This window comes from Sceloporus occidentalis, unplaced genomic scaffold (genome assembly GCF_023333645.1).
Source record: "Sceloporus occidentalis isolate IW3139 unplaced genomic scaffold, rSceOcc1.0.p SCAF_4, whole genome shotgun sequence".
NCBI lineage: Eukaryota > Metazoa > Chordata > Lepidosauria > Squamata > Phrynosomatidae > Sceloporus > Sceloporus occidentalis.
In genome coordinates, this window is record NW_028316984.1 from 104,810,317 (window position 1) to 104,832,959 (window position 22,643).

The window sequence follows — 22,643 nt, forward strand, 5'->3', positions numbered from 1 at the left end:
AGTGCGGGGCGGAGATTATGTAGGGAGAAGCGCTCCCGCAAGTAACTCGGGCCTGAACAATGTAGGGCTTTAAAGGTAATAACCAACACCTTGTATTGCACCCGGAAGCTAATTGGCAGCCAGTGAAGAGATTTCAGTATTGGTGTTATATGGTCAAACCTAGATGTTCTGGTGACCAATCTGGCTGCTGCATTTTGAACCAGTTGAATTCGTTTTTTTATCTGAGGAATCTCTAGGAATCTTTAGATGTTCCAGCATGATTCTATGACTTCTGGCAGAAGTGGAGGCCATTTTTAATAAGTGCATAATATATAAACTTCTCTGCAGAGAGACTGTGGTGGCAACTTTTAAAAGGATCTTGCCCCTATTAAAATGTTGGTATAATATGTATTTTTAAAAAAATATTTTGATTGACAGAAAAATATTTTGTTTGATGGGACAGTTGGAACGTTCAGTTGGTTGAGTGTTATGGCTGAAGCAGCAGGTGTGTTTGATTGCTGTGTATGCGTGTGGCCTAGGTTTGGAGCTGTGAAGCAGACTTTGAAGTTGATTATAAGTCAGAGGTGTGTACATATAGGCATTCTGTATTATATTGTGTGTGTATAAACAAACTGAAAATAAAAGCCTCTAGGAACTTTGGATGAATCAACTGTCTATGATTGTTTCTTTTAAGTATGAAAAGTGGTCAGTATACTGCCAGTACCAACAGCTGGAGGGTTTATTTTTATACTCTGCGGTGTACATTATTTTTGGCTGTAGCTAGGTGATATTTACCCAGACTGTGCTGGGAGTTGGCTTTGCACAAATTATTATTGGCCGACATAAAAATGGCTGCCACATTCACTGCAAAAAAGCTTGTGCATTGTGCCCTTATTAAAAATGGCCACTGCAGCTCTACATCTACTGGAAATAGATCATAAAATGAAATAAGCAGCAAATAATCAAGTCCACGAATGCTGAATCTGTGTAAGTAGAGGGCCAACCGTAATAAGTAAGGCACTGCTCAGGGGGGAAAGTAACGGCAGTATTATTACTGACTACAAAAAAGTAGCGTGTTATATTACTTTTCAAAAGCAAAACATAATATTATGTAATATGTTAATTACTCAATTACATTACACAACACTGATAATGAGACACCATACTCACGTGTTTTGTCTCTCAATGTCCAGAAGCCACTGCTGCCTGCAGAGCTAGATCTGGTTCTAGAAAAGGCTCTAGATCTGTGAGACCTTGTGGGGCTGGGCTGCCAGTGTTTGCTTATCCTTGCTCTCCTCCCCATCTCCTTTCCTGCCCTAGCCCATTTTTTGCCTTGCTCACAGGCCACTCTGCCTTCACTGCTAGTGTACAAGCCTTCCTCCCTCCGCCTCTTCCTTGCCACCTGGACAGTAGAGAGGCAAATGTTGCAGCTGCTTCTGAAGCAAAACCCGCCACAAAACCTCATTTCATGTCTATTCGACCGGTCTAGGAAGCCCACCGTCTTGGTTTCATTTTTGATTCTTCTCTGTCGTGTATCTCCCAGATCCAGGCCACAATCAAGGCTTGTAGATTCTTTCTCTATAATATTGCTAAAATCCATCTATTTCTTTCGGCCTCTACTGCCAAGACTGGTCCACGCTCTGGTCATCTCACAACTAGATTATTGTAACCTCCTTCTGGCAGGGCTTCCTCTCTCTCACCTCTGTCCTTTAGTTTCTGTCCAGCATTCAGCTGTACACATCATTTCATCCACTCGCCGTTTGACCATGTTTCTCCTCTATTATCATCACTGGCTCCCCTTCCCCTTCCGTATTCAGTATAAGCCTCTGCTGTTGACTTTTAAAGCCCTGCATGTGCTGGCCCCTCCTTACTTATCTGAACTTCTTTCTCCTCACATTCCCACTCGTACCTCTCAGTTCTGGTAGTCAAGGTCTACTGTCCCAGCATAGGATTTCCACTGCTCCATCCTGTATTCATCCCTTCTCACTTGCTGCCCGTCACTCCTGGAACCTTCTTCCCTCACTAACACGGCTCATCACTTCTTTAACCAGTTTCAAAACTGTTTAGGGAAGTGTTCCCAGGCTTTGTGGGATTGTTTATCCTATTGTTATCAGATATTTGATTTGATATTTGATATCTGATGTTTTTTAAATTTGTTGCCTGCTTATTTTTATCTAATTCTATCTTGTATTATTATCTGTTGTTTTATATGTATTTTGTAGAATGTGCGCCATTGGCAGGTTTCATTTTTATCGATTTTATTGTTTGTATGTACAGCACTGTGTAAATCTACAGCGCGATATAAATAAAGTATAATAATAATAATAATAGTGTCATTGTGCAAAGAGATGGCAGGAGGAAGACATAGAGACTGGGGCAGGTGACAGAGGCTGGCAGAGGTGCCCTTGGACTGAGGTGGAGGTTTCATGTTGCCAAAGTGGCAAAGGGAGTAACCGACCAGAACTCTTGGCAGGGAATGAGATGGAGAGGAGAAGGAGGAGCTGCTACTGCCAAGAGCCGGGCCCTTCCCTGGCAGCTGCCAAAGTCTCCTTTAGTGTCATTGTCCTTCTCTTCCTTCTCAAGGAGGACAGCAACACTGAAGGAGATTTGTAATCTGTAGCATGTACTTTTGCCAGGATCCTGTGCCCGTAACCCCTAAAAGTTGAGGGCTGAGTGTATTTCCTTAAGACTGAAAGTTGCCAAATTTATAATATCATACATTTTAAAGTAGCATTTGAACCAACATGAGATTGTTCTGCGATCACGTAGTTCTTTTTGAATAGCATTCTTTTTATGTCATGCTTGTAGTCTGTAGGCCACTTTTACTGGCAGGGAATTAAAAGTGAATCACCATGAGTAGTAAATTATACGTGCAAACAACTTGAATTTGTTATAACCTTCTAAGATGACTCAGCTTTGTCTTTAGGAAATGGGGAAATATTTTACTGTGTGTTGTCTTAGCATCTCCATACATGCAAAGAGAATGAGTGGGAATCTTAACAGCTGTGATGGAACAATTATTCAATTTTAGAAAAGCATTTTTGATGACACAATAGATTTTGCAGAGCTATATATGTCTGCAAAAATGCAGATAGCCATGTGTGTCTATTAAATTGAAAATCTGGAGAGCAGACTTCAATAATTAAACTTTCAAAGGTCCAACTAAAAATATGAGAACAGTTTTAGATAGATAGATAGATAGATAGATAGATAGATAGATATAGATCAAGGGTGGGTAACTGTCAGTATTAGGGGATCACATTGGCTCCTGAGGACTTTGAAGTCTCCATTTGAATTTTTGCCCCCAATACCCTCTAGGGCAGTGATGGCAAACTTCTTGGAGACTGAGTGTTCAATCTCGGTGGCGTTGGCACACTGGATGTCACCTGGTGCCAGGGGGGAGACACCTTCCAGGGGGGTGGGACTTTGGATTTCCGGGGGCACCAAGGCACACTCTCTCAGCCTCAGGCTAGCAATAGCAACTCCCTGATGGGCTCTTTACACTTCACAAAACTACAGTTCCTAGAATCCCATGGCATGGAAGGTGCAGACCTTCCGGCCGGAAGAACCAAAACTTCAACCCAGAAGGGCTGTGCACTGCCCTTTCTTGTCGTGGCTTGGTTTTCCACTGGAGAACCAGGCTGCGGCAAGGAGCCGGGCTGACTGTACGTGCCTCCTGCCCCTCTTTTCCGTAGCCTGTTTCTTTTGAGGCAAACCAAGCCGTGACAATGAGCTGAGCCAAGCGTGCCCTCAAGGACAGGTTCATGTGACAGACGGCAAATGTGCCACAGGTTTGCCACCATGGCTCTAGGGACATGGGGCAATTTTGGCACTTTCTTTCTAACTGGGCCATTTTAGCCCCAGGAGAGGCCTTTCTTCCAGCAGGAAATAACACAAAAGTCAATGGCCCAGGGAGGTTAAAAGATGGTAGAAGTGCTTCCCATACCACTAGGGAGGGATTGGAGAAAAAAAAAACTATTTAAAAATGTGTGCTAAGAGGCTCAAAAACCAATCTGGAGGCCATGCATACCCTACATGGGGTTGTAGTTTCTCCACCTGATTCTAAATGTTAAGTCAAAACAAAAAGCCTGCACCCACAAAATGAAATTGAACGGGGGGGGGGGGGGTTAAGGGAGTATTATGTTGCTAGAACTGAATTCTGTAGCTTGCAAACATCTTAAACAAAAAGATAAAGAGGTTTTGTGAGGTTTGGTTTTGAAGTCTTAGGCTTCGGAAAAGGAGGTAGGACACACCAATAATTTATTTGCTCTGCCTTTCAAAAATGCAGCCATTATTTGTATCTATAGGTAGCACTACTTGGAAAACGGCAGGAGGATAAGGACAGAGAATTGTTGTAGTCCTTACTTCAGCCAATTGAGGGATGAATTTTAGGTTATAAACTAAGTATATAAAGCTATTATAGGACAGAGATGCTAAAGTAGATAAAACACATTCCCCCATAGGCACAGTCATCTTGCTATCAAGAATTGAAAAGTTACAGATCTGAAGCTAAGTAGCTTCATCCTCTAGTTTGTAGAGTCCAGGTTACAATTGCTTTCAAACTATTACCAGTATGTCAGCTAATTTAAAGATGACAGATTCATTTGACAAGGCACCAATTGTATTTTGGTGTTGTATCCAGTAGCTCAGGAGCAGGCAGCATCCAAGGCTTAGATAACTGAATTGGGACTCCAAAGGATCACATCTCCATTTTTATCCACATGACGCTAATCCTCCCATCCAAATTTTGAGCACAGCTGCCCATTCTACCACACTTTCAGAATTCTTTCATCTGATTTATGCCGATATGTTCTTCAAACAAGCATCAGGAGGAAATAGGGGAAAATGGCCAGTTATACCCCCTGGAGATTTCAGGCTCTTAGACCTTTTTAGCAAATTTGTAAGCTACTCTTGAAGCCTTTGGCTGAAAGGCAGGTTATAATAATCTAAATGAAACAAGCAAACAACTTAAATAAATAAATATTCTAAATAATTTTTTTGCGGGATATGAGGGCCCTGGGGATATTGGGGCTACATTTTGCCCTTTGCAGCACTAGATTGTTATCTTGTTTCAAGATGGCTAATACACTAATTTTTTGAGAGCAACTAAACGTTAGATATAATGGAGGAGCAGTGTGGTATAATGGTTTCAACATTGGACTACATTCAGGAGTCCAGAATTCAAATATCTGCTCGGCCATGGAAACCCGCTGGGTGAAAGGCAGTCACACACTCAGAGGGAGGCAAAGGCAAACCATCTCTGAACAAATCTTGCCATGAAAACCCCGTGATCGGGTTGCCTAAGAATTTGAAGGCACACAACAATAACAAAATAGTTTGGGTAATAATAATAATAATAATAATAATAATTATAATAGGATTTATTTATATGCTGCCCAATCACTGGAAATCCGGGCAGCTTACAACAAAGAGGATAATAGACGGTTAATAATGAAGTATGGACTGCCACTCTTTAGCCATTTAACTTGATATTCAGTCAGGGCATCTGAAAATGAATTCTTAAACTCCCCAAAAGATGTTGGTTTTTTTCTGAATGTTCCATGTTAGTTAGTATTAAAGCACACACACTCTAAACTAGATATGTATTTGGATAAAAGAAAGATGCTTATAGAATATTTTATATTTTTCCATACTGTACAAAGCAGTGTATTGGACAACAACCATTGTCTTTCATATATCATGGCCAGTTATACCCAAGTCAGATTAATTCTTCATCAGTTTGTGTACCGCTTGTAGTTTGAATCACAGTAAACTTTTGTTATGCTAGAGTTGTTAATTAGCTACCAATTACAGGTTGTTGGTATTATTGTCAATAGTTACTTTGTTGGTGGCCATTGTTGATAATGTAATTGTCACTGTCTCATCTTTCTCTCTTTAATTTCTTATCTCATCATTTAAAGTTCGCATTTCCAATCCAAACGTGTATCTGAAGTGGATTGTAGTTTGGGAAAGCATATGCCGTATAAATGTGTTACTCATTAAGATGCTATTTTTATTAAGTACATGTCAGAGTGAGGTATTCTGCTCCTCAGACATAAACTTCTAATCAAAGGGGTTGTTCTCACTAGGTGAAACCCCGCGTTCTGAATCGAATCCAAGGAGTGGCGTTCCTATTAGGATCCGATTTAAACCTAGAACGGTTCTAGAGCAACCCGCAATCGTCCCCACTACAAATCGAATTGTAGAGCGGAATAAAATTTTGAATCGAGTTTTCCTCATTTAACGCGTGTTAAAAAAACACTAGGGTCCGACCTACGTTTTTCCATTGATTCGATTTAGGAACCGGAGCATTTAAATAGGAACGACAGCCTTTGAAATTGCGTTAGATGAATGGGAGGAACGGAGTGCGATGGGGCTGTCCTTGGGGGAGTTGCCCTTTCTGTCCCCATCCGTCTGGCTGTCGCCATTTTTTCTTCCCTCACCCCTTTGTCCGCTGTGGTCTTTCAATAAGAGATAAGGATTATTTTTATTTATTATTTTAATGGTTTACAGGCGCTTAATCTCTTCAGCGCTTTAAACACCTGAAGTCCCGGCTGCTCAAGGCTTCCCCCGGTGGATTGCAACCTCCCCTCTGTGTGGGGAGAGCCCATTTCTAACGGAGGAGAGGCAGGGAAGGGATGGCTCCTCGCGAGGAGACATCTGATCTCGCCCAGGCAGGGAAGGGCTCTAATCAATGGGGGGGGGGGGATAGAGCCTTTCTCTCTCCCTTTCTCAAATGGAATCTGCCTTCTCCTCCAACCCTGGAAAGAGAATCTTTGGGAAGAGTGCTCCCTCCCTGCTTTTCCAGCAGCCTCCTTCATTGATCTCTGGGCTCTCTGAAGGGATTCTCCCATAGTTCCTCTGGAAAGAGCTTCGCTTTGCCAGAAGCCTCTCCCATTGATCTCTGTGCTCTCTGAAGGGATTCTCCCTGGCTGTCTTGGGAGACAGGATGCTGCCCTCCAAAACCTATCCCATAGTTCCTCTGGAAAGAGCTTCGCTTTGCCAGAAGCCTCTCCCATTGATCTCTGTGCTCCCATTGATCTCTGTGCCATTTTTGCTTCCCTCACCCCTTTGTCCGCTGTGGTCTTTCAATAAGAGATAAGGATTATTTTTATTTTTGCAACCTCCCCTCTGTGTGGGGAGAGCCCATTTCTAACGGAGGAGAGGCAGGAAGGGAAGGCTCCTCTCGAAGAGGCATTCCCTGCCCGCTTGGGCTCTGATCTCGCCCAGGCAGGGAAGGGAAGGCTCCTCGCGAGGAGGCATCTGATCTCACCCAGGCAAGGAAGGGCTCTGATCAATGGGGGGGAGGGGGAATAGAGCCTTTCTCCCTCCCTTTCTCAAATGGAATCTGCCTTCTCCTCCAACCCTGGAAAGAGAATCTTTGGGAAGAGTGCTCCCTCCCTGCTTTTCCAGCAGCCTCCTTCATTGATCTCTGGGCTCTCTGAAGGGATTCTCCCTGGCTGTCTTTTGGGAGACATGAAGAGGGGATGCTGTCATGCAAAACCTATCCCATAGTTCCTCTGGAAAGAGCTTGGGTTTCCTAAATTCGCTTTCATAAATTCGCTAAATTCACAAACAGTCAATGAAATGGAAACGATGCCAAAAGATAAATCGCTTCCAAATATTCCGGATTAACGTTACGTCATTCTGACGTACTATTGATTGACAGCTCCAAATAAGGTATGGAGGAGAAGAATCGCTTTATTTAAACACCGATTTCATGCCAAGTAGGAACGCTTGCAGGTAAAAACTTCGATTTAAATAACCAGATGGGAACGATGAACAAAGCGATTTGGATAGCGGGATAAGAACAGTGTTATTTTGAATCGATTTTATTAAAAACGTTGTATTTTAAATCGTTTCAAATCTTAAGTGAGAACAACCCCAAAGGCACAGACCTGTAAAACCAGAAAGAAAAGAGGAGGAGGGGAAAGAAAACATCTGTGTTTGTGAAGTGGAAAGGGAAAGACAGGCTGCAACTCAACTATTCCAAAAACTAACTCAGTATAGACAAGAAGAACTCCTGTGGTGCCAACTTTGTAACAGGGTCCAGAGAGGAAGGGTTTATTTATTAAATATTCATACCCTGTTGTGTATTGTGGAAACTCAGGGCAATGTGCAAGTAAAAACAATTGTCTGAAAAAGGTTATGCATTTGTTTTGATTCATCTCCTGTTCTTCCACAACGGCTTTTGGTATCTTGAATAATTATATTCAACATCTTTATCAATGACTTGGATGAAAGAATAGCGGGCATGCTTATCAAATTTGCACATAACACCACATTTGGAGGAGTAGCTAGTACCCCAGAAGAGAGGATCAAAATTCAAAATGATTTTAATACGTAGATCAGAAAGCTGGGCCAAAATTAATAAATGAAATGCATAGATATAGAATGGGGGACACTTGGCTTATGGAGACTATATGTGATAGGGATCTAGGAGTCCTAGTAGACCACAAGTTGAACATGAGTCAGCAGTCTGATGCGGCATCTAAAAAGGCCAATATGATTCTAGGCTGCATCAATAGAACTATAGTGCTTAGATCAAGAGAAGTAATGGTGCCACTCTATTCTGCCTTGGTCAGGCATCACCTGGAATACTGTGTCCAGTTCTGGGTGCCACAGTTCAAAAAGGATGTTGACAAGCTGGAGCGTGTCCAGAGGAGGGTAAGCAAAATGGTGAAGGGTCTGAAAACCATGGTCTACGATGAGAGACTTGGAGAGCTGGGTAGGCTTAGCCTGGAGAAGAAAAGTTTAAGAAGTAATATGATAACACTGTTTAAATATTTGAAAGGATGTCATATCAAGGAGGGAGCAAGCTTGCTTTCTGCTGCTTCAGAGAACAGGACCCGGAACAATGGATGCAAGCTGCAGGAAAAGAGATTCCACTTCAACATTAGGAGGAACGTCCAGACAGTGAGAGCTGTTCGACAGTGGAACACACTCCCTCCAAGTGTAGCGAAGTCTCCTTCTTTGGAGACCTTTAAACAGAGGCTGGATGGCCATTTGTCGTGGTGCTTTGATTGTGAGTTCCTGCATGGCAGGGGGTTGGACTGGATGGCCCTTGTGGTCTCTTTCAACTCTGTGATTATATAATTCTATATGAGCTGAGACATATCACAGATTAGAGAGGGAAGTGCAAACTCCAAGAGATCATTAGCATGGCTTATGGGCTATGTGAAGGAATCTGTTAAGAAATACAAAGACTTACTTCCAAAGTTGTTCAGTAAGGTGAATTGAAAAGAGTTCAAAGTTGGCAAAAGAAAAGCAGACAATTAGGTAACTTTCACCCCTCTTACAGAAGAAAAGGAAGAGGAGAAGGAACATATTGCTAAAGGCATCAAGACAAAACCTAAATAATTGTTTAAATACATCGGGACTGGGAAGTGAACCAGGGTGGTGGTTGGACTACTAGATATCTGTGACATTAAGGGAGTTCTGAAGGAAGATAAGCAAATTGCAGAGAGCTTAATTAAATTCTTTTGATCTGTCTTCACTGCTGAAGATATAGGGGATAAGTCCACACCTGAACTATTGATTCCATGAAGGAGGAGCTGAGTCAGGATAGGTCACGACAAAGGTGACACTTCAAGAATTGACAAATCACAGACAAATGAACTTAAAATTATCAGTAAATTATGCATTGTAACTGCAGTTCAAGTCACTAAACCTAAAAATAATACTTTGGCGCTTGAAAAATTGTAGAACAGGGCAGCCAAAATGACAAAAGAACTGGAGCAACTATCCACAAGGATAGTTGCTGAAATATGTTAGACTGTTTAGCTTAGAAAAGCCAAGTAAAAAGGGACAGAGGTATATACGATTAAGCATGGTGTGGAAAAAGGAGAAAAAAGGCGTTCCCCTCTTTTATACTTCTAGAATGCTGCATTGTCACCCACTGAAGCTGAATGGTGGGACAAATGAAAAAATGTACACTAGAGCTATTGTTGTGTGCCTTCAAGTCTCATTTCAGAATAGATAGTTAAATCTCCAGTATCAGAGAAAGACTGGAGACCATGGTCCCAGCTCAGCCATGAAATCTGCTGGGTGACTTTGGGCAAGCCATAGACTCTGAAAGGCAGTGGCAAACCTCCTTTGAACAAATCTTGCCATGAAAACCCCATGATAGGGGTGTCTGTAAGTTGGAAACAACTTGAAGGCACACAACAACAGTAGGAAAATATTTGTTCTTTTGTTTCTGGGGAGTGCAAGATGTCTCCCACTTGTTGATTGCCATAGGCAATTGCCTGGCTTTTGTGTGAATAACATGTTGGATTAGATGGGCCTTTAGTGTCATCCATCATAGTTCTTATGTTCTTAAGCACTGGAGTTCAGATAGGAGAAGAGCTCATAGAGGCAAACTATGAGGCTACTCAATTTTTCAGGGGAGAGCAGAGAAGCCCATACAGTGCACCTACGTCATGTGCAGGCACCTTTTACATGGCTTTCAGCTTATGCTAAAAACCATGCCAACGGGGTTGCAATGGTGCATGTCCTGCACGAGCCCCATTATTTTCAATGGTGCTTGAGCATACATGCTATTTGCCTTACGGAGGGTTCCGGAATGAATCCCCCATGTAAGGCAAGGGCACACTGTACTGAGCAAATAACACACATTTTGCAGTCCCTTGCACTGGATTCACTGATATATATATTTAATTGTCCTTATGTTCTCTGCCAGCATTACTTCTCACAGTCTCCTTCACATAGTGAATATTGTGGATTAGAATTTTCAGAAGCTTGCATTGATAGTTTGGGAAAAACTGTGTTGCCGTATCTCAGTGAGCATCCTGATTATGATTACAGTGAAGTGGTGACAGGGTAACTAACTCTGGATTTCACGATTTTGAGCAGGCGTACTTAGAGAGAACATTCTTAGACCAAAAGGGGAAAAAAGATATTTGTCTGCTTCATTGTCCAGGGACAATAAAAGTAAGACTTTTGCTGATGACACTGTCTTGAGTGAAATGTCCTTCGTATAAGTATTGCAAGAGTAAACTGTGGTAGACATTTCAACTACTGTACTGATAAGGAAAAATCTTAGGGGGTGCATATGGGAAGTGCCAGGGAGGTAAGAGTAAACTAGAAGAAAGAAGTAGGGTGGACTAAAAATCAGTTGCCAGGAACCACTGGATGCATGAGGCCTCCAAGCTGTTATATCAGAGCTCCCAACCTTTCAATCCTAGCTTTAGTTGAAAAACACACCATTTTAAAATTTGAAAAACTATATTTATAATGACTTCTACATATGTTTTCACCTGACTGTTTTGTTCATGTTGCTTTACAGGCTCACAAGTCAGTGACCTTTGTTTCAACTCTTCTTCAAATCACTATGTCAGATCAACTGGATTTACCAGTGAGACAAGCAGGCAAGTGTTGAGTTTCTTATGATATATTTTATATACAGAGGGAGTGAGAAAGAGAGTGAGAGAGAGAAAGAACAAATAGTATCTATGTAGTAAATATGTCTAGATGACCAAACATAAGGAATGAAAACTAAATTAGAAACTTTTTGTAGATAATGTCTTTCTAATAAAAACCTCAGAATTTGGTGTGGTGGAACTGCTAATCTCAATTAGAGCAGACCCACTGAACAGTGTTCAGAATCTTAGTCTAGCACTCAGAATTGATTCAGTGTGTATGCTTTAGTTGTAACTAGCAACTGGATTTAGGCTAGCAGTGGGCAAATTTCAGTCTTTCAACTGTTGTTGGATTGCAGCTTCCTGAAGCCCTACTAGCCGCACAGCTATTAGAGGAATGCCAAGAGTTGCAATATAACTTTTTAGGGGTCACATTTTGCCTGCCATTGACTTAGCTCTTGTCCAAATTTTTTTTATCAAAGCATAGTAGACAATTGCACAACTTATTTCTGTATGCATAATTATCTTTGTTTTTGTTGCTCTGTGTTCTCTGTATGTTTCCATGTGGATTCATAATGTAGATACAAGAGTCCATTTCATCCTTCTTTAGAGTTCTGCAATGGAGATACCTGTAAATTTTTTCACCAGAAATGGGTTATGAGTTGAGCCATTGAATAAATATCAACATAATTGTTGATTTACCATTTGATGGTTAATTTTTGCTGCTCTGCTCAGCTGTGTCTGGAACCAGCAATTAGATTTAGGCCTTAAACTTTGCCAGCTGAGGTGTACAGGAGATATACTTATCTGTGGTTCCCCTGTGATAGAAGCTGGGCTAAAATAACTTCGATAATATTATAAAGGCTTAGTGAATATAGCCTCCAGTCAACATTGCTGTATAAACTGGAACACTTTCATCTTGAAATATATTGCAAAAAAATTCTGCTCAGTACAACTATGACTCAAAATAATGAATTAGAATAAAGTTCTGAATAAATTGGTGCTTTTTCTCTTTCTCAGCAGTGGTGGCATCTCAGTCCCTTTCAGCATAACATCAGGTAGTGCAAATGAAAAAGCTGTTAGTGATTCTGAGAAATACATTCTCAAGGACAGGACCTTGTAGTCCCTTTGTAAGGGATTCCCCTTGTGTCCAGATATGACACAGTGACATCATAAAATAAAATATTGTTTTGTGTTGGAATCTTAGGGTTTGATCAGATAATCGCAGATATATGCCACCTTCTCCCTAAGAACTCGTGTGCATAGTGTCTGTCCCATTTTTACCATGAAACAGTTCTGTGTGGTGGGATAGGTTTAGAATGAGCTTTGTATTTGAGTGGAGACTTCAGGCTACTATTATCACATGGACTCTCTGTCATAATGGAGATAATGGTAATAATGGACCTCTTACCCTTTCCTGCCACCACTCCCTTCTCCTTCTGTGTCATGTCTTTTTAGATTGTAAGCCCGAGGGCAGGGAACCATCTAACTAAAAAGATTGCATGTACAACGCTGTGTAAATTTACAGCGCTTCATAAATAAAGGTTAATAATAATAATAATAATAATAATAATAATAATAAATAATTTCTGAGATACATTATTGCCCTGGCCTAGTCGTCAGTCTTTAGGTGTCTCATTTTGTTTTTCCTATAGTGTTTTTTATGTAAAATCTTTAAAACAGAGTTCTTGAAACTGCTTTAAAAACACAAGCTTTATAAAAAAAGAGAATGTAGAAAAACAGGTATCTTTATTGAACATTGCTTTTGTTGTATAAATGTGGAAGAACTTCCATAGAAGAAGTTCACAGATATGCACATATTTCTGAGTTATATGTAGGTATGCACATGATTACTGTAAATACATGATATTAATGTAGTGGTTTGGGCCATATTAATATTGAGCTTTTCCTTGACAGGTGTTATCTACTTGAAGAATATGATAACCCAGTATTGGCCAGATCGGGAAACTACTCCAGGGGACATCCCACCTTACTCAATACCAGAAGAAGATAGACACTGTATTCGTGAAAATATTGTAGAAGCCATTATTCATTCTCCTGAGTTGATTAGGTACAGTCCAACTCCTGGTCACAACATTCATTCATTCAAAATCCATTCCTTGTTACACTAAGCTGAGAAGTGCTAACACTGATATTGTTAGGCTGTCTTAAAGACAGCTCGATTGGTAAGGAAAAAGATACAATCATTATATATTTACAGTGTTTTAGGAGGCAAAGCTAAAGATGGTCACTCTGTTAAGCTGAAGAAGTAAACATACTTGAGCTGGCTTTTTTGCGTTGACAAAACTTCAAACTGTTTAATTCTATTTCACTTGCCCATTTTAATTAATCTTCAGGTGTTCTGAAAAAAAAGATCCCTGCAAAAATTAATGAAATAGTATAACAGTTCTGTGTCTTGTGTTCCAGAGTACAACTTACTACTTGCATTCATCATATTATCAAGCATGATTATCCCAATCGTTGGACTGCAGTTGTAGAGAAAATTGGGTTTTATCTTCAGTCTGATAATAGCGCCTGTTGGCTTGGAATCCTTCTCTGTCTTTATCAACTTGTGAAGAACTATGAGTAAGTTCCTCTGCCTTTTACTAATTTTATTGAAGAAACATAGCAGGGGACGTATGACAGTTGCTTTACTTGGAGATTACATAGCTATATTTTAAAATCAGAGTAATGTGGGTTTTCTGTAAGCTATGCAGTAGACTCTTACTATTGGACACAGAGACTTGTGCCTCCTGATAAGATAAATTAGGTTGGCAAACACACAAATAAATGCTCTTTCGTTGATGGTCCCATCTTTATAGAATCCCCCTCCTCAAATATATTCTAGCTTTTCTCCTTTACCACTGTTAAAGGCTTGGGTGTTTCAGGCCACTTTCAATTGATGTAGACTCATATTTTAGTTTTTAACCTATTGCTGCTATTTTGATTTGTATAAGATTGGTAATATGTGTGTGTGTGTGTGTGTGTGTGTGTGTATCTTTCACTGTTTTATGTTTCTGCTTTTTAAATTGCCCTGAAGTTTTTTTCCTCTTTAAAAGTCATATCAGTGCAAAGGCTATTCCTATCAAGATCCTTTTTATCATTCTAGAGTCCTTTCAGAAATTACCTTGGAATTAAACTATAATAGTGCCTCGCTCTAAACATCCCTTTCCATCAGTGATCAGTCCTTTACTTTTTCCTTATTTTTTTGTAATCTGATGTGACTGTGTTTAAAATTCCACATAAAGTGTCATGTAAGGTTATTTTAACAGTTTAGTTTGTCTATGGCACAGAAAGTAACTTGAAGCATGACACCGTTCTGTTACTGAAGCTAAGCATATCTGGGTTTGGGAACTAGCTTGAAGCTTTATGTAGGATTTATTGAAGAAAGGATTGGATGCAGATTAAATTTTTAAAATGTAACTTGTCTAATTATAGGTTTTTGTTCTTTTAACTATGCTTATTCTTCTTCGTGGTCTCTGTGAATCACACAAATGGGTTTATTCTGCGCCTGCGCAGCAATCCTCGGAAACTTCTGGAATCTCCAGGCAGAAAGCAATGTATCTTTCTGCAACTTTTTGGCGGTAGCCCCGCCCACCCATATATAAGGCCCCTGGTGGCCCGCTCCTCTTCAGTTCCTTCATTCCGCCGCGCTAAGCAGCTCGAGGAACTTCGCTAGCATTTCGCTTGCTCTTACATTGGAATCTCTTTATCCATTCGTTTGGACTCTCCTTCGGCTTGACCACTTCTCTGACCTAACGGACTTCTCTTGCCATGGCCTCCTTTAGGAGGAGCACAAAGTGCGGGGTTAAAATCCCCATGGCCAACGGCAATGTCCACCGGACCCTGAAGCGGGGCCGGACATTGAAGGCTGCGCTGTACGAAAAAGCTTTAAGCCAGCCTGGCGGTTCTGGAGCCTCCGGAGAGACAGGTGATACCACCTCTATGTCCTCAAAAGGAAAAGGGACAACTGCTCCAACCGCAACAAGCAGCGGGCTTGCTCATCCTCGCCGCCGCCAAAACCCGGCATAAAGGGTCTCCGAGCACGGTCTCAGTGCCTCTGCCATAGTCAAGGCCAGTACCTGCTCCGCCTCCTGACATTGGGTCAATCAAGACGCCGACGCCAAAACCCGGCATAAAGGGCCTCCGAGCACGGTCTCAGTGCCTCCGTCGTAGTCGAGGCCAGTACCTGCTCCGTCTCCTGACACTGGATCAATCAAGACCCCGACGCCGACGCCAGAACCCGGCGTAAGGGGCCTCCGAGTACGGTCTCAGTGCCTCCGCCATAGTCGAGGCCAATACCTGCTCTGTCTCCTGACACTGGGTCAATCAAGACGCCGACGCCAGAACCCGGCGTAAAGGGCCTCCGAGCACGGTCTCAATGCCTCTGCCATAGTCGAGGCCAGTACCTGCTCCGTCTCCTGACACTGGGTCGATCAAGACGCCGACGCCAGAACCCGCCGTAACGGGCCTCTGAGAACGATGTCAGTGCCTCCACCATACTCAAGGCCAGGACCTGCTCCGTCTCCTGACACGGGGTTGATCAAGACCTGGCCTAAAGGGCCTCCGAGCATGGTCTCAGTGCCTCCGCCATAGTCGAGGCCAGTACCTGCTTCATCTCATGACATTGGGTCAATCAAGACCCCTACGCCGACGCCAAAATCCAGCGCAAAGGACCTTTGACCATGGTCTCAGTGCCTCCGCCAGGATCGAGGCCAGTACCTGCTCCGTCTTCTGACTTTACGTCAATTAAGACCCCGCCGCCGCCTGTGCCGGCATCTTCCCGGACAGTGCTCTTGGAGCCCAGGGTCCTCCTTGTGAACCACCTTTCTGTACTGGCAGACAGCCTGCAGATAGTCAGCATGGATTCGGAATCGGAGGGAGAACCCTCAGACTCCGATGCGCCTCTATCCCCACAGAGGTCAAGATCAAAGCCACGCTCTCCCTCTCAGGACAAATGGCACATACGTTCTCCTTTACGGAAGGGCAGGGGCGCCCTTGGTACAGAGGCTGATGAGGCTTTGGCCTATGAACGACCGACACGGTCGAGCCAGATCAGGACCCACTCGAGTCGTTTCCAGACCTTGTCTATGACCAGCCCACGGGACAGTACCTACTCCCAGTGGCACCTTCCCATCTGTGTCGTAGCATTCGTGGCCCCACATGGACACGCCTCCCCGCTCAGGCCGTGGACGTCACCTAGGGGCCCGACAACTTTGACAGAGATGACTCTCCTAAGATCACCTCTCTCGGACAAAGGATCATAGTTCGTTCCTGAGGGCCCTACACTGCCATCGCCCACCAACGATGTCAGGGCCTTTGCTGACAGGGTCATATGGATGGCTGGCGCCCTCAAGTTAGAGGTGGCCCACCCTGATGATGACGCCCTCGACCCAGTAGAAAAGACTATCTACGGATCGACAACTTCTACCGGGTCACTCTGTCCACTTCGTCCTGGCTCTCCAACCACCCTCAGCTGAATTCTGATATAGGGGAAGGAGCCCAGGCTACTTTCGCTCCTAGGACGTCTCTTCGCCAGTAGGCAGAGACATCAAGAAGCTGGATAGACTGGAAAAAAAAAATTCTTATATTTTTTTTGCCTCAGCTGCTCTTGACTTTAAGATAACCAACTATGCAGCCTGTATGGGGCCTATATACAGTTTCTGGTCGAGGGGATGGGCCCTACCATCGCTGATCTCCCAGACGATAGGAGACTCATGATGGTCACTCTGCGAAATGAGATCCATCTGATAGCAGGCCAACAGATCATTTCTGTCAAGCACACCATGGACTGTGCATCCAAGTGCTATATGGCCCATAGCCTTTCGCCATTACGCGTGGCTCCGGGCCTCCGAACTCAACCCCCAGGCAAAGGCGGCGATTGAAGATATGCCCTTTGACAACTCGGGCCTCTTCAGTTAAGACACGTCAAAATTATTCTGGCCGACACTCCTGGTACCCCGGCTCCCAGCAGGAAGAGGTTCTAATGTGCTCCTGCACACCTCTTCGCCTCTTCTCGACGGAGTGCACACTCTTTTAGTCAAGGGCGCTACTAAACCTGTTCCCCCTTGGAGGGTTCAACGGTACTTTTTCTCCAGGTACTTCACTGTACCGAAGAGAAACTCGGGCCTCCGGCCCATAATGGACCTTCAGCCCATGAATGCCTTTATTCTGTGCAAGAAGTTCAGGATGGTGAATCTTGCCTCGATTTTACCACTCCTACAGGAAGATTCCTGGTTTGTGACACTGGATTTAAAGGACGCCTGTTTTTACATTTCAGTATTGAAGGACCACTGGAGGTTCTTCCCCTTGCTGTTGCCATAGAGGCTTACCAGTACAAGGCCCTTCCCTTCAGCCTCTCTAGAATTCCACAGGTCTTCACCAAGGGCATGGCACCCATGGTGGCCTACCTGCTCAAAAAAGGGGATCGCAGTCTTCCTGTACCTGGACGAATGACTCTTCAGGGCATCCTCCAAAGAGACTCTCCTCGAGGACCTCCATTTGCCCCCTCGCTCCTTCTTGCCCTGGGCCTGCAGGTCAACTTTGACAAGTCTAACCTGCTCCCTACCAAGCTCATCGACTTCACAATCAAGACGTTCCTTCCAAGGTGCTCACCATGCCACGGACCGTACAGAGATCCTAGTGGCTCCAACATGACAATGTCTGCATAAGGATGCTATTCCTGCCTCCACAACTGGTCCTCTCCTTGACCACGGACGCCTCCCTGCAAGGTTGGGGTGCCCACACTCGGACCTTGCTATAAGGGACAAGTGGTTGTCCGCAGAGGCCGCTCTCCACATCAACATCTTGGAGATCCTGGCCATGGAAAAGTCACTCAGAGCTTTTCAGATGGTTCTTTCCGATAAAGTCATGCTTCTGCTCACAGACAACACCACCGCCGTACACTACCTCAACAAACAAGGTGGTACGAGATCAGAGACGCTACTAGCTGTCACCATCCTCATTTGGGAAGGTGCATACAGCACGGGACGCTGCTGCAGTGCATTCACCTGCCGGTGATCAAAACAACCTCGTGGACTAACTGAGCATGTTGTCCTCCACTTGCCACGTATGGAGGCTACACCCGGATGTGGTGAACCAACTTTTCGCCCACTGGTTAACCCCTCGGCTGGACCTGTTTGCTTCCCTGTCAAACGCTCACACACCGAGGTTCTGCTCTCCCACCGGAGAGCCGAGATCAGAAGGAAACGCCTTCCAGCTCAAGTGGACTCAAGGCCTACCATATGCCCCTCCTCCGTTTCCTCTGATCACAAGAGGGTTCTCGAAGATGTTGGCCGACCGGACGGACTCAATTTTAATAACTCCGTGGTGGCCCATACAACCTTGGTTCATTCGCCCCTTTACTACGACGAGCCCAAGAGTATCTCCGCTTGGAATACCGGCCCAACCTACTCTCGCTTCACGACGAGCAAGTCCACCATCCCGAGATGCAAGCTCTCCCATTGGTGGCATGGAGGATTCGGTACTGAGGGCTCTTCCACCCAGTGTACAACAAATAATTAGGGCAGCGTAGAGACCGTCTACCCAGACGGCCCATGCTTACAATGGAACAAATTCCTTGCCTTCCTACAGACCAAGGACGTTCCACCAACCCGTGTCTCCATCCCAGTGGTTCTGGACTTCTGATGACACTGACTGGAACAGGTTTCTCTTTAAGTTTTATAAAGTGTTACCTGTCTGCCATCTCCTCTCACTATTTGTTTAAGAACAAAGCCCCTTTGCTTAGAGACCCTCACATAGAAAGGTTCTTAAAGGATTCAATAACCTGCATCCACCGGCTGCGGTTCCTCCTCCGCAGTGGAGACTAGACGCCGTCCTGGCGCATCTGGTGTCTAAACCCTTTCAACCCTTAGCTACTACGGATCTGAGACTCCCTACTTTGAAGGCAGCTTTCCTAGTAGCCATCACATCAGCCTGCCGGGCTGGTGAACTGTGTCCCCTCAGGGTGGATCAACCCTTTCTCCATTTCACAAGGGCAGGGTTGTTCTCCGTACAGACATCCCCCTCTTGCCTAGAGTGTTGTCTGCCTTTCACATCAATCAGGACGTTGTTTTGCCGACTCTGGCTCCTAATCCGACCACAGACTCTGAACGTCAGTTTCATGTCCTGGATGTCCAGAGGGCGCTGCGTCCTACCTGGACAGAACATCTGCTTACAGACGCTCGGGGAAACTCTTGTTTGCTACTCCGAAGCCAAAAAAGGGCTGCCGGTTTCACCGCAGAGGTTCTTCAAATGGGTCGGCGACACCATGTGCCTCTGCTACGAACTGGCTGGGAAGCCCTTGCCAGGTCGGGTTAGAGCCCATGCAACTAGGGCGGTAGCCGCATCCTCAGCCTTTTTGATGGGTGATTCCCCCTTGAGGATGTGTACAAGGCTGCTGTCTGGTCCCAGCCTTTGACATTCTTCAGACGTTAAGGCTGGACGCCAGGGCCAGACAAGACGCAGGCTTTGGGAGGGCAGTGTTACTTTTTGCCATTCACTGAACCCACGGCATTGTTAATAGATACAAGGTGCTGGGTTACACTGTTTACTGATTGTTGATTTCATTATGTTTGACACTCCCTCCTCCACTAACTACAGCTCGCTAGTCTAAACCCATTTGTGTGATTCGCAGAGACCACGAAGAAGAAGAACAGGTTGCTCACCTGTAACTGTGTTTCTTCGAGTGGTCATCTGCGAATTCACACAAACCCGCCCATCCATCCCCTCAGTGTCTGTTCATTTGACAACGCTTGTTGCCGCGCTGTTTGCGGCTCATTCGGAACTGAAGAGGAGCGGGCCACCAGGGGCCTTATATATGGGTGGGCGGGGCTACCGCCAAAAAGTTGCAGAAAGATACATTGCTTTCTGCCTGGAGATTCCAGAAGTTTCCGAGGATTGCTGCGCAGGCGCAGAATAAACCCATTTGTGTGAATTCGCAGATGACCACTCGAAGAAACACAGTTACAGGTGAGCAACCTGTTCTTCTATTGTGAAAAGGACCTTCTGAAGATTTTGAGTTATCTATTCTCCTTGAGTTATCTCATCCAGTTATCTATTCTCCTTGATTTCTTGGCTATCATTAAATAATAATTTTGGAGGCCATTAGGATCTCCTCCCACCCCCCACTCCCCATGAATCCTAGTTCTCCTATACTAGAAGTGGACAACATGTGGCCTGTGTGCCATATGTGGCCTTAGGGCCCCTGTTAGCCTTCCAAACTCCCCCATTTAAGAATTTCAACATAGTTTTTTTAGTATTCTTTGCCTTAAAGCAATGTGGAGAGTGCCTGAAATGCAGAAAAAAGTAAACTACATACAGAAATCCTCCAGAATGTCCCAACATCCCCAAATATCTCTATTTTCATCTGAGTCCCTCTCAAAATGACAACAGGAAGTTGATGCAGTGTCACTTCTAGTTGACATTTTGAGAAGACATCAGATGAAAACAGGTATTTGGGAGCACTGTCAGAGGATGGGAGTGAGGGAATTGGCCCCTGGCTCCTGTGCAGTTCCTCACTTCAGTCTACACTATCCATAACCAGTGTGTTTTGCCCTTGCTTTGTCTCTCTTCTCCTACTAATTAAGATTGCTTGTATCATGGGTTGATCTAAGTCAACATTGTGGGCAGTAGAGCTCTTTTTTAAAATACAAATTTAATAATAAAATCTTAGTTGTGTGTCTCCAGAAAAAGATGGTGGCTGCTTTAGTGCTTTTTGCTCTACTACTTCCTTTGAAGTTGCACTATCTGCTCAGATCTGTTTATTTGAAATCATCATGTCTTAAGTTCTTTATAAAGCTGGGTGTTATTTGCTTTTGAAGATATAAGAAACCAGAGGAGCGCACTCCTTTGATAGCAGCAATGCAACATTTCTTGCCTGTTCTGAAAGATCGTTTTATTCAGCTCCTTCCTGATTCATCTGATCAATCTGTCCTTATCCAAAAACAGATCTTCAAAATCTTCTATGCTCTTGTTCAGGTGAGAGCAATTTATCATTTTTAGAGTAAGGCTGTTTAAAATCATTATACAGTCTTTGGATCCAGAGGAAATTTTGTGTATAGGCTCATTTTGAATATATTTGTCTACCATGTATTCAGTACAAACACAGCCAGCTCAGGCACAAATAATTTGATATGGTAGGCTATTTTCTACAAGAAAATAATGTTTTGGATTGTCCAGGTTGCACCCCTGCAGGCTCTAGCAGTTCTCATTTGCAATTCAAATTGCTGCTGGTTAGATTTAAAAGGTGTTTTTATTTTTTGGAGCAGCAAATAGCAGTTTAATCTTTTCTCTGCCCATGCATGTTACTTCTTACTATGGAGTGCAACCACAGAAATGTTCTGCACACTATCTGTTATCCTAATAATAACCACTTATGTCAAGAGACTGTCTCACTACAGTCTCACTTGAATTTTAAAATATAAACAAAGTGGGAGGGAGGGGGAGAAAGGCGGAAGCAGTCATAAAGGAAGGAGCATGACTAGGCATTTAAGCTGACCGTGTGTCCAAAAATATATTAATTTGGTAGTAGACACCTAAAGAATATACATTTGTGTGTCACTAAGGTAGTAGACTATTCTGACCATTGAATGGTGTATGGTGGATATTTGTATTTCCAAATTTGGAGTACGAGCGTTAGCTGTAATAAGCCATCTTGTCTGTTAGTTAAGTTCCATGTTGTAGGAATGTTGTTTAAATGTATGTGCATGTCAACAAATAAAGTCAGCACTCCGTTTTCACGGGGAATCTGTTCTGAACCCCCCCCCCCCGCAAAAACGGAAACTTGCAGATATTCAAGCCCCATATGTTTGAATGGGGGCACGTGCCTAGACACGGAGCTTAACGATGACATCACAGCTGTTCCGCCTCCAAACAGGGCAGCGTAACTGCGCCATCACTGCGCCATCTGTGGCGCTTTGCGACATTGCAGTGTCACCGCAGAAAGGAGCTGCTTCTGGGTGCTCCCTTTTTGCTCCGCAGCAGCGCTGTGCAGTTTGGTTGCTGCTGCGCTCCTGCAGAGCAAAGAGAGGTGCCGGGGAGGCGCCTCTTTCTGGCAGTGTGTACCCCGCCTAAGTTTAGTATATTGCAATAATCCATCCAGAAAGGAGTGACTACTAGGTAAACCCTCACCAATTACAAGGAAGCGTTTTCTTTATTACATTTGAAATTTTGACTAAATGCTCAAAATTTCTTTTTAAAGACATTGTACTGTCTAATATACCTGAAACATCCATTTTTGCTAAACCATACATATGAAATCTGAAATTATATATATATTCAAGCTAGGGCAATCATGGTATGTAC

At 43.7% G+C, this 22,643-nt stretch overlaps 1 protein-coding gene across 2 annotated transcripts in view; it reads left to right on the forward strand.

Moving 5' to 3' along the window:
• Positions 1-22,643, forward strand: part of IPO7 (importin 7) — a 76,124-nt gene that overhangs the window by 17,749 nt on the left and 35,732 nt on the right. The window contains exons 1-5 of one of the 2 annotated variants that reach the window (XM_089521153.1): positions 8,850-9,004; positions 11,267-11,348; positions 13,257-13,410; positions 13,767-13,925; positions 21,161-21,317. In XM_089521153.1, the coding sequence (XP_089377279.1) occupies positions 8,978-9,004; positions 11,267-11,348; positions 13,257-13,410; positions 13,767-13,925; positions 21,161-21,317 (579 nt within the window). In that variant the 5' untranslated portion in view covers positions 8,850-8,977. Of the gene's footprint in view, positions 1-8,849; positions 9,005-11,266; positions 11,349-13,256; positions 13,411-13,766; positions 13,926-21,160; positions 21,318-22,643 lie in introns of those variants that run through there. The other variant, XM_089521152.1, reaches the window with a different exon arrangement.